This window comes from Orycteropus afer, unplaced genomic scaffold (assembly GCF_000298275.1).
Source record: "Orycteropus afer afer isolate SDZICR_OR568_19922 unplaced genomic scaffold, OryAfe1.0 scaffold00114, whole genome shotgun sequence".
Taxonomy (NCBI): Eukaryota; Metazoa; Chordata; class Mammalia; order Tubulidentata; family Orycteropodidae; genus Orycteropus; species Orycteropus afer.
The window spans coordinates 5783936-5795986 of NW_006921701.1; the positions used below are offsets into that span (position 1 = coordinate 5783936).

General features: G+C 35.9%; 1 protein-coding gene across 1 annotated transcript in view; it reads left to right on the forward strand.

The window, feature by feature from the left end:
- The window catches only part of STXBP5L (syntaxin binding protein 5L), a 471051-nt gene that overhangs the window by 344839 nt on the left and 114161 nt on the right, over positions 1 to 12051 (forward strand). The window contains exons 14-16 of the mRNA XM_007943886.2: positions 3674 to 3714; positions 6020 to 6237; positions 8505 to 8674. Of these exons, the coding sequence (XP_007942077.1) occupies positions 3674 to 3714; positions 6020 to 6237; positions 8505 to 8674 (429 nt within the window). The remainder of the gene's footprint in view (positions 1 to 3673; positions 3715 to 6019; positions 6238 to 8504; positions 8675 to 12051) is intronic.

Genomic DNA, 12051 nt, shown 5'->3' on the forward strand with positions numbered 1-12051 from the left:
CCTGTAGGAAGTGCACCCGAAATGCTCCTTGGAAGCGAGAATGGCCAGACTTCATCTCACCTATTTTGGTCATGTTGTCAGAAGGGACCATTCCTTGGAGAAGGATGTCATGCTTGGTAGGGTGGAGGGTCGATGAAAGAGGGGGGGGCCTTCAATGAGATGGATTGACATGGTGGCTGCGATGATGGGCTCAAGTATAGCAGGGATTGTGGAGCTGGCACGGGATCGGGCAGTGTTTCGTTCTGTTCTGCATGGGGTTGCTATGAGTCAGAAATGACTTGACGGCACCTAACAACAACAGCAGCCACTCTATGGGAGAAAGGTGTGGCAGGTTGCTTCCTGCTAAAAAGGCAAGGAGGCCACATCTTCTGACCTCCTCTAACCACACAAGAGGAAAACAGAATCGCTATCAGTAGCCCAAAGCCCATTGCTGTGAGGCCAGACATGCTACCTCCTTCCAGCCCTTTCACCAACCCTGACACCAAGCATTCCTCCCACAGCACCCACCACTTTTCTGCTGGGTTCGATAATTTGCTGCAGTGGCCACACAGAACTTACAGATTATGGAGTTTATGAGGGAAGCACCAGGCTACAATTCAAGTTCAGGAAAAACTCTTAGTCTCTCTCAGCCCACCATCTCCCAGCCAACAGTCTCTCACAGTCTCTCTCCCAGCAGTGCATGTCTCTCTCAGTGTCTCACTCAGCAATGTGTGTCTTTTGTGTCTCTTTCCTAGCAGTGCATGTCTCTCAGGAGTACATGTCTCTTTCAGCAGCTCATCCTTCTCAGTCAATAGTCAGAGAGACTTCTTCTGCCTCTAGGAGGCCTCCTTTTGAGCCAGGCAGAGTGGCCAAACCACCAATAACATCAGAATTCTAAGCACCTGAGAGAGAGCAAACTTCCCAGAGCATTACTTTGTGCTGCTCCCAACAGAAAAAACCCAGGTGGATGATTTTAACAATCAGGAGCTACTCAGTTTCTCACAGCAAATTCCACCATGGAGTTACCAAGACTTATGGCTAGAAAAGTCATACCAGGTAATTTACTACAGCACACTTCCATAAGGATCTTCAGCCTTGGAAGTCATATGGGACAGTTCTACTCTGTCCTGTAGGGTTGCTATGAGTTATAAAAAGCAAGAGCATGCAAATATACCAAGATACTCTAAGAAGTTTCATTTGTAAATGTTTTTTCAGCCAAAAACTGAAAACAACCCTAACGTCCATCAGCTGGTGAATGGTAAAATCAAATTGAGTATACCCATAGCCAGCCATAAATATGGACAAATTATTGATATATGCAACAATAGGGCTGAACCTGAAAAACATTATACTAAGTGATGAATGCAGACTCAAAAACTTATATTGTATGGATTCTATTTACATGAAAATTCTAGGGGAAAAAGGCAAATCTATGGAAATAGAAAGGAGATCAGTGATTTTTTGTGCCTGGGGGTAGGAAAGAGGGTTGCATGTTGGCATGAGAAAACTTTTTGGAGTGATGAAAATCTAAAACTAGATTATGATGTTGGTTAGACAACTGTATACATTTACTGAAAATTATCATATACTTAAACTTAAGTTCATTGTATATAAATTATAATCCTCAATCGAAGAGTTAAAAAAATTATAGCAAGCCATTCAGTCAGCCTCAACCTGCTTCCCCTTTTAGAAAACAATCAACTGTCCATATATGTGTGGTTTGTTTTCTGGACTCTGTATGTTCCACTGATACGTCTTTTTTTTTCCCCACCACTATCACAGTCTTGATTTCTGTAGATTTAGCATGAGATTTTTTCTTTTTCAAAATTCTTTTGACTTTTCCATTTAAATTTTAGAGTCAGTTTGTAGATTTCTACTAAGAAATCTACAGATAAATTTGGGAGAACTGACATCTTGGGAGCTCTAGTGGCATATTGCCTAAGGCATTTGACTGCTAACCAGAAGGCTGGCGGTTCCAATTCAAGAATATGGTGTATCTCTCCATTCAGTTACATCTTCTTTGATTTGTTTCCTCAGGGTCTGTACTTTCAGCATACAGATCTAGACAAATTTTATTAAATTTATGCTTCATTATTTCATGGTCTTGGTACTATTATAAATGATAATGCTTTTTAATTTCATTTTCCAAATCTCCTTTGGTAATGTAGAAAACTGTAATTGGTTTTTGTACATTGAGCTTGTGCTTTAGCTGATGAGTTACAGTATCCTTTTTGTATATTTCTTGGGATTTTCTACATAACCAGTCTTGGGATCTGAAAATACAAACAGTTCTATTTCTGCTTTTTCAATCTGTATGCCTTTTATTTTATTTTTTCTTCCGTTATTGCAGTTGATAAAAACCAAAACCTCACTGCCGTTGAGTCAATCCCGACTCATAGTGACCCCTCCTTGGGTTTCCAAGGCGGATCACTATGGAAGTAGATTGTCCAATCTTACTTCCGAGGAGTGGTTGGTGGGTTTAAACTGCCAGGCTTCTGGTTAGTAGTCACATGTCTTAGGCACAAAGCTACCAGAGCTAGGACCTCTAATATATATTGAATAAGATTGGTAGGCACTTGACTGCTAACCAGAAGGCAGACAGTTCAAACCCACCAGCCACTCCTCGGAAGGAAGGTTGGGCAATCCTACTTTCGTAGTGATACTGCCTCGGAAACCCAAGGAGGGGTCACTATGAGTTGGGGCCGACTCGACGGCAAACAACAACAACAAGATTGGTAGGAGTGAACATTTTTGCCTTGTTCCTTTCTCAGAAAAAAGCATTCAGTCTTTCACCGTTATATATGATGTTAGCTGTAGGTTGTTCTAAGATGCCATTTATCAGATTGAGGAATTCTTTTCTGTTTATAGTTTGGTGAGAGAGTTACCCATTAATGGATGGTGAATTTTTCTTTCTCTATTAAAATGATCATATGGCTTTTCTTCTTTAATCTGTCAATATAGCGAATCACATCAATTGATTTTTTTTCAACTGGTCTCGCATTCCTGGAATAAACCTCATTTAACCATGATGTATTATTCTTTCTGTATTTTGCTTGCTCTGATTTGCTAATATTTTCTTAAGGACTTTCACACTATGCTTATGATAGATATTGACTTGTAATTTTCTTTTCCTGTAATATTTTTTCCTGGTTTTCATGTCAGGGTAATGCTGACCTCATGAATTGTGCTGGGAAGTATTCCATCCTCTTTTCAATATGAAGTTTTGTAGAATTGGGCAGTAGGTTATTTATTACCAAATATCGAAACAACTTTGAACCAGTTTAAAGGATTTGCTTTTTATATTTTGAAGCTTAACTGTAATTTAACTATAATACTTTGAACTTATTTTAATGCAATAAATATTAATTCAGGTATTTTTTCATTGAGGCTAAACAATTTTACATAAAAATATATTGTTCACTTTTCATAAGTCAGTTTCATTTTTCTCTATAACATGCAAAGTTTTCTTAAAGTAAAATCCAGGGAATTCTTATTCTTTTTCTAACCTTAGATTTTAGTGAAATGTTTCAAAATAAACTGTTGTTTTGAGCTTAGAAATGGTTTATCATGTTAGTTTTAATTGGAATGATATTGTTAATAAAAATTTTAACTATAGTAACTCATGTTTTTGTACTTCTAGAGTAATTATGATATTTTCTTTACTGTAATTAATGCTAATTTATTTCTCATTTAGTCATGCAGATGGATCAATAAAGTTTTGGGATGCTTCTGCAAGTAAGTTTTAAGTTTCTTTTTGTATAACAGAGAGCAATTTGTTGCTATCGCTCATAACCATCCACTGAAACGATTGATAAACGTAAAACTCTTGAGAATTGTGAATTTAAGGAATGAAAGTATCCTGCTGTCTATTCAAGGACATACAAAGATACTTAAGATTGTAGTATTCCTGTATGCTTCAGAAAACATACTGTCACTAGAAAAGATAAAGGAATGCACGTATATAGTTACAGGATAAGTAATACAAGAATTCTAAATGTAGTACAACCCAGATACTATTTGTGATCAGAGATGGGAGAGATTTGTTTGAATCAGGTATCTCCAGGAAAGGAATTTTGATGGAGTGACATTCAATGTGAGTGTTGGAGATTAGTTAAAAGTTTACAAGTCAGGATTGCAAGAAAAGAACAAGTGACCAAAGGTTCTAAGTTTCTGAGTATGAGTAATCAGGAAGATGTACGTGTTTTGGTTCTCTAGTGCTATTCTGACAGAAAATAGCACACGTTTGGCTTTAACAAACAGGAATTTATTCTCTTAAAGTTCAGGAGACTAGAAGTCTGAGTTCAAAGTGCCAGCTTTAGGGGCTGGGTGAAGGCCCCTTGACCTTGGGCTTCAGCTCTGCCTCTTGCTCCCAGCCCATTGGAGCTGGCAGCGTCTCTTAACTCAGGCAGATGCTGAGGTTGATACACCCAAGATCAACAAGTAAAATGACACAGTCCTAAGATTATCAAGGAATATAACAGGCCACTAGTTCGAATTCACAGTCTCAAGATCAGCAGACAACATGGCAGGCCACTGAGATGAATCAGCCAAATGCAGGATCTAGATGTGCCAAAAAGCTCAGGAACTTTCTCAAAGTTTCTTACATACTGGAAGCTGATCACATCTCTAAGGCAGCCACTCAGCTGCTCACAGTATATTCCACCATGGAGTTGATTACCAGTCTAATCATGGGGAATCAATCACTACATCCAGGTGTCCAACCACTCAAAACCAGATCCAGCCAAGTTGACACATAACCTTAACTACCACAGTAGGTAACTCTTTTGAAAATAAATACGGGCAAGATTTGGAGGTTTGAATTTTGTGGTAACACCAGGATATACAAGTGAAAATGTCCAGCAGGTAAGGAAGATAGAAATGGAAACTAATGAAGAAGCAACATAAACATGCTATTTGAATCTATTAAAAAAAAAATCTATATGAATGAATAATTTCTGAGGATGACTATGATAAACAGAAAAGCTGAGGAAAAAAGATTGAATATTGATGATATTCTTAGTCCACAAGCTAGAGTCCCTTAAGAACTGAGCAGAGCATCAATGTGACAAGAAGGTTAAAAGAATTTAAGCCATGGATTCTGAAGTCATTTTCTTATCTCACACAATAAAGAATAAATGCTGAAGGGGAAATTCCAAAAGGTGACAGATTTTCTTTTGATAATTCTTTTCATGCAAAACCGAGCTTATTCCTGGAACAAAAATTAATTGCGGAGCAATGCCATGATCTTTTCCTACTACTTCAAAGTTGTCCCTTAGCTTCCAAAGCATGATAGAACACTTTAACACTTTAATTACTAGAGTGCATGCCACACTTAAATGTGTATCATAAATATCATAACATTATTGTGCCATGCCCAACAGAAATACCCCAGGTGGATAAGTTGTACAATCAGGAGCTCCTCGGTTGCTCACAGCAAATTCCACCATGGAGTTTACAAAGACTTATGGGTAGAAAAGCCACAGTAAGAAATTTACTACACTGTAGACCCACTCAGAAAAGATCCTTTCTAAAATAATTACAGATTCCATGGCTTCCATTATTGCTAGCTGGTAAATTATGTTCCTTATCTGAAGGAATGGCTGAAATTTGTTAAGAGGGTTGTATCCTCTAGTGGTAGTATCATCCTCTAATGCAGCAATCAATGCTGAAAATTATGAAAAAGGCTGGAAAATTAGGAGATAATTAAGTTGATTTTTTTCATTGTAAACTTTCTGAACTTCACTGTTTTCATCAATAAATGAGGATAAAAATATCCACTGTCTGAGATTTTTTAAGTATCACATGAGATAACGCATACACAGCATCTACATATTCCTTGGTATATATAGTGTATGTTCTGTAAATGTTTATTTCCTCCCTGTGCTCTCCCTTCAGCCAAAATATATGCATATGAATATGCAAATGAAATACTTATTAGTTAAAATGTAATGTTGTCTATAATTTAACAAATACATCGAAAAAGCTTTAACAATGTTAATTAGTTCAAATTAGAAGATGATCATACTTCCATATCTTATAGTAACTCTGCAGATGCTGTACAAGCTAAAAACATCAAAAGTATTTGAAAAACAGAAGGTAGGAGAAGGAAAACAAACATGTGAAATTGTAGAGGAGGATCCCTATGCCATCCAGATGATCAACTGGTGTCCGGAGAGCAGAATATTCTGCGTATCAGGAGTCTCTGCCTATGTCATCCTTTATAAGTTCAGCAGACATGAAATTACAGCAGAAATAGTGGTAAGTCATTTAAAATTGAACTTTCACTCTTACAGTTGTTAAAGACAAAATAAGAAACCAACAATCAGATTTTGGCTAGCACTTGGTGTTCAGCCATTGAGACTGCAATATGTAGCCAGTAATCCAATTCATACAATTTTAAATTGTTATTGTTGTTCAGTATAATATTAAGAAAAAATTGGCATAAAATGACAAAAATAATTCTCTATCAAAACTTGACATTGTTAAATAAAATGACTTATGCCTGTAGGTTTTATATAGTTACTGTCTTATTTTTATGTATGCATGTCAAATTATATGCAAGGTTAATTTTGTACCTTTATTTAATTTTAAAAAGTTTTATCTGATTTGTCCTTTCTATCAATAAATTGCCACAAATGATTATTTCTCAGTTAGGACAAGGTTACTTTCAGTGATTTTTCTACATACATTGGTATTATTTTAATATGGGAGAAATAATTATGGGGTTGCTTTACCAACCTTAACTATTAAAATAATGAATTTCATTATCCAAAATAATGATACTAGTATAGGATAAAATTAAATCTAAATTGAGGAACCTGTAGATTATTATTGGACTTCCTGCTCAAAGCATTTTTACCATTTTACAAAAAAAATAAAGATTTTCTATTACATGCCTATGTATAATTGTTTATTTCAACAGCTAAAATTAAGTATCACCTTTTTAAAGGATATTAGTTAAAAGCCTAGGCTTTGGAAGCAGATAAACCTGAATTCTAATTATGGCTTTACAATGGAATACCTATATCACTCTGAGCAAGTTATAATAAGACTTGCTTGTCAATGTTGTTGTTGTTATGTGCCATTGAGTTGGACCCGACTCAGAGTGACCCCTCCTTGGGTTTCCGAGGCAGTATCACTACGGAAGTAGATTGCCCAACCTTCCTTCTGAGGAGTGGCTGGTGGGTTTGAACCGTCAGCCTTCTGGTTAGCAGTCAAGTGCCTTAGGCACTATGCTACCAGAGCTCCTTTGCTTGTCAAGAGTAGCTAACCATATAATATCTGTGGAAATAAAATGGAAAATAATAATAAAATGAAAGTAATAATACCAATTTCATAGGGTTCTTGTGAAGATTATATAAAGTCATTACATTAGGGTCTAAATATAGTAAATACTCAATAAATAGCAAATTTCAGCATTTTTTTTTTCTAATTTCAAGTTAATTATAACAGTCATTTGACATTCATTTATTCACCACCTCATAATGACATTTTTTTCATAAGCAGTTTTCAATCTCAAAATGCTCATTTTAATATTGTAAAGCATATATTTATATATGTATTATAAAATTTATCTTAATTGATAAATTTACTGCAGTCATAAAGTATTTAATTTTAAAACTTTTAGTTAAAAAAAAAAAGTTTCTAGATCACCTTTGAATTCCTCCTAAATTACCATATGCTTTTCATTAACCATCCTGAACAAGCTAATGAAATTAAACAAGTAATTGCTAAGCTAATGAAACAAATAACAAAATATTAATTTCATTTAGAAATGTTTAGGGAATTAATCCAATCAAAGTCATAATAAAGTTGTATTTAAGCAGTAAAACCTGTTGCCATCGATTTGATTCCAATTCCTGGTGATCCCATGTGTTACAGAGAAAAATGGGAATTCTGTGGGGTTTTCTTAGCTATAATCTTTACAGAAGCAGATCAGGAGGACTTTTTTTCACGGCTAGGTAGATAATCATAGATAACCCTATAGGACAGAGTAGAACTGCACCAGAGGCTGTAAATCTTTATGGAAGCAGACTGCCTCATCTATTCCTGGAAATTGTCTGGTGGGTTTGAACCGAGACCTTTGGGTTAACAGCTAAATACTTTAACCATTGCGCCACCAGTCAGAATTGACTGGATGGCAGTAGCTTTGTTTTTCTGGTTAGGTGGATTAGAACCACCAACCTTTTGGTTAGCAGTGCAAACCACTTACATCACTCGGAGACCTGTTGTAACAATAAAGCTCTGAACAAATAATAATTTGGGTATTTTAAAATTACATACATATATATGCATGTATATATACACATAGGAGCTCTGGTAGCATAGTGCCTAAGGCATTTAACTGCTAACCAGAAGGCTGGTGGTTCAAACCCACCAACCACTCCTTGAAAGGAAGACTGGGCAATCTATTCCCTAGAGATACCGCCTTGGAAACCCAAGGAGGGGTTGCTATGAGTCAGATTCGACAGCAGTGACTGTGGTTTGGTTTAGATTAAATTAAAAGTTGACTTTTTTTTTTTCAGTCATTAGAGGTACGACTTCAGTATGATGTTGAAGATATTATTACTCCTGAACCAGAAACAAGTCCTCCATTTCCAGATCTCTCATCACCACTTCCTTCAAGGAGTCTTTCTGGGAGCACTAACACTGTGGCCAGTGAAGGAATAACAAAGGACAGTATCCCATGCCTCAAGTAAGAATCACTATCAAAGTTTAAGTCAATTTTAAAACACTATGTTAGAAAAAGCATTTCTCTCATGATTGCTAGGATATTGCACAGTATTTATTGTCCTTTCTTTTTTTGAACTGATGCTATTTGGCAGTAAACTATGGTCTTTGAATATATCTAAACAAAGTTTAGTGTTATAATCAACTGAAATTTAAACCCTTAACAATGTTTGTCCTAATTGTTTAGATGATCTTAGGTAACAGTATAGTGCCTAAGGCATTTGATTGCTAACCAGAAGGCTGGCTAACCACCAGCCACTCCTCGGAAGGAAGGTTGGAAGGTTGGGCAATCTACTTCCGCAGTGATACCACCTCAGAAACCCAAGGAGGGGTCGCCATGAGTTGGATATGACTCGACAGCAGTGGGTTTGGTTTGAGTTTAAATTACACTTACTAATTTTACACAGTTAAACCAAATGTTCATAGTCTTAGCTGGTGGAAGACTTGAGCCCAAGCAGAGAATTTCTCTGAGTTTGATCTGAAAAAATGTGAGTCTACTACTTCAAGAACTTTAGATGGATAGTTTCTTCATATCTTATGAAAAACATTAATGAAAAATTTAGAGCCAAACCAGTTTACTATACAATTAGCAATTGCTATCCTTGTATATCTTTGAATTTCTTTACAAAACTCTGCAGTCTGAAATGGACCAAACGTATAATGAAGTTGTATTGATCATTATCGGTGATTGGAATATAAAAGATGGAAACAAAGAAAAACCATCAGTACTTGGAAAATATGGCCTTGGTGCTGATGTCAGATGGATCTTGTTTGAAACCAAGGAAAACCAGAAAGAAGTTTACCTGTGTTTTATTGATTATGCAAAAGCATTCAGTTGTGTGGATCATAACAAATTATGAAACACTACAAAGAATGAGGATTCTAAAATACTTAATTGTGCTCATCTAGAACCTGTACATAGACCAAGAGGCAGTTATTCAAACAGAAGAAGGGGATATTGAATGGTTTAAAATCAGGAAAGATGTGCATCAGAGTTGTATCCTTTCACCATACATATTCAACTTATACGCTGAGCAAATAATCTGAGAAGCTGGACTTTATGAAGAAGAACATGGCATCAGGGTTGAAGGAAAACTCATTAACAACCTGCAATATACAGATGACACAGCCTTGCTTGCTGAAAGTGAAGATGACTTGAAGCACTTACTGATGAAGATCAAAGACTACAGTCTGCAGTATGGATTACAACTCTACATAAATGGAGAAAAGATTGAAGTTGTCATTTTACTTGGATCCACAATCAACACCCATGGAAGCAGTAGTCAAGAAATCAGACATTATATTGTGCTGGAAAAATCTGTTGCAAGAGACCTCTTTAAAGTGTAGAAGAGCAAAGATGTCACTTTGAAGACTAAGGTGTGCTTAACCCAAACCTTGGTATTTTTGTTTCATATGCATATGAAAGCTGAACAAAGAATAAGGAAAACTGAAGAACTGATGTTTGAATTGTAGTGTTAGTGAAGAGTACTGAAAATGCAATGAACTGCCAGAAGAACTAACAAATCTGTCCTGGCAGAAGTGCAGCTCGAATGCTCCTTGGTAGTCAGAATAGCCAGACTTCATATCACCTACTTTGGCCATGTTGTCAGAAAGGACCACTCCCTGGAGAAGGATATCATGCTTGGTAAAGTAGAGGATCAGTGAAAAAGGGGAAGACCCTCAACAGGTTAGATTGATAAAGTGGCTCAAGCATAGCAAGGACTGTGAGGATCATGCAGGACCGGATAGTGTTTCCTTCTCCTGTACATAGGGTCGCTGTGAATCGGAGCTGACTCAACAGCACCTAACAACAACACAACAACATCCTTGTAGAACCATATATTTCTCCCACCTGAAACTTTTCTTGTGAAGTAAAAAGAAGAAATATAAGCAGGTATTGCTGACAGGAAATCTATAGAGAGGAAACATCATCATACAATTTTTTCTAATGAAAAACAGACATTTTAATATTACACACTTAATTTTCCCTTCATTATCACTTTGTTTCATTTAATTGCTTTCTAAAAAGGAAAAACAGAAAAAAAGAAGGAAGTTAAACAAATCTCAAGAAGGCACTGTAGATTAATTTGTTTCACTTACTAAGAAGGCCCGTTATTATAGCGTAAGTCATCTAATGAAGTAAACATATTTGTAAACAGCTTAAAAAATCTAAGAGGGATTTAAAAGAGAGGTATGGGAGAGACAAACTAGTGAAATCAGCAAAGATCATGTAGCAGAAATTAAGTAACAGTAACAAGTGTTAAAATGTAATAGAAGCTTTTATTATGGACTTGAAAAATAGTGGAAACAATTAAGAGAGCCAAAAGAAAAAAAAAATCAATATAATCCGGTTTTACGTATATAAACTTACGGGGACCTGCAACAGAACTGATCCAAGTATATTATTCTGTGAATTACTTTCTATTATAAGTGGTTCTGGAATTACATATGATCCATGCTTTACTACATTACATGTTTATATCCATCCCTAAGCCACCTTTCCTTTGCTGAATTTATACTTCCATACATTAGCTAATAAATAAACATTTCAGCTACCCACCTGTTCATTTTGGCCACACTGCAATTCTTATCAACGTGCATGTTTGTGCAATTATTTGATTAATTTGCCTTTGTGCTTCCCAGATTATAAAATGAATGGTCATTGTAGGCCTCATTAAGAAAGTAAGATTTAAATTAAAAAGTGAAAGAGGTAAGAAAGTTAACCAAATGAATATCTGATGAAAGTGATTTCCAGGTGAAAAAACAACTAGAACAAAAATCAGTGTAGCTAGAACAAAGGCAGCCAGGTGAAGGTGAGGGTGGGTGAAGGGTAGTAGCAGAAGAAGCCACATAGATAATGGAGAGCCACATCATGTAAGACTTTGTAGGCCATTGTAAGGACCTTGACTTTCATTCTGAATTAAATGAAGATTTATTGGAGGACTTTAAGAAGAGGTGTGACATAATCAGAGAAATTTTAAATGAATTGGTTTGTGGCTGTATTGAAAATGGATTTTGGTGTGGAAGCGAAAGATAGAAGCTAGGCAACTAGTTGGGAGACTACTGTAGTAAACAAATTTGAGATGATGTTAGAGCTGCCAGATTTAGCAAGCTGAAAAAAAAAAATACAAGATGTCCAGTTAAATTTGAATTTCAGATAAAAAATTATTGTTTATCTGAAATTCAAATTTAACTGAGCATCCTATATTTTTATGTGGCAACTGTAATGAAAGTGACAGCAGTATATATATATTTTTCTTTTTATTGTGATTTGGGTGAAAATTTACAGAGCAAATACACTTTCCATACAGCAGTTCACATACACTTTGTCTCATGACATTG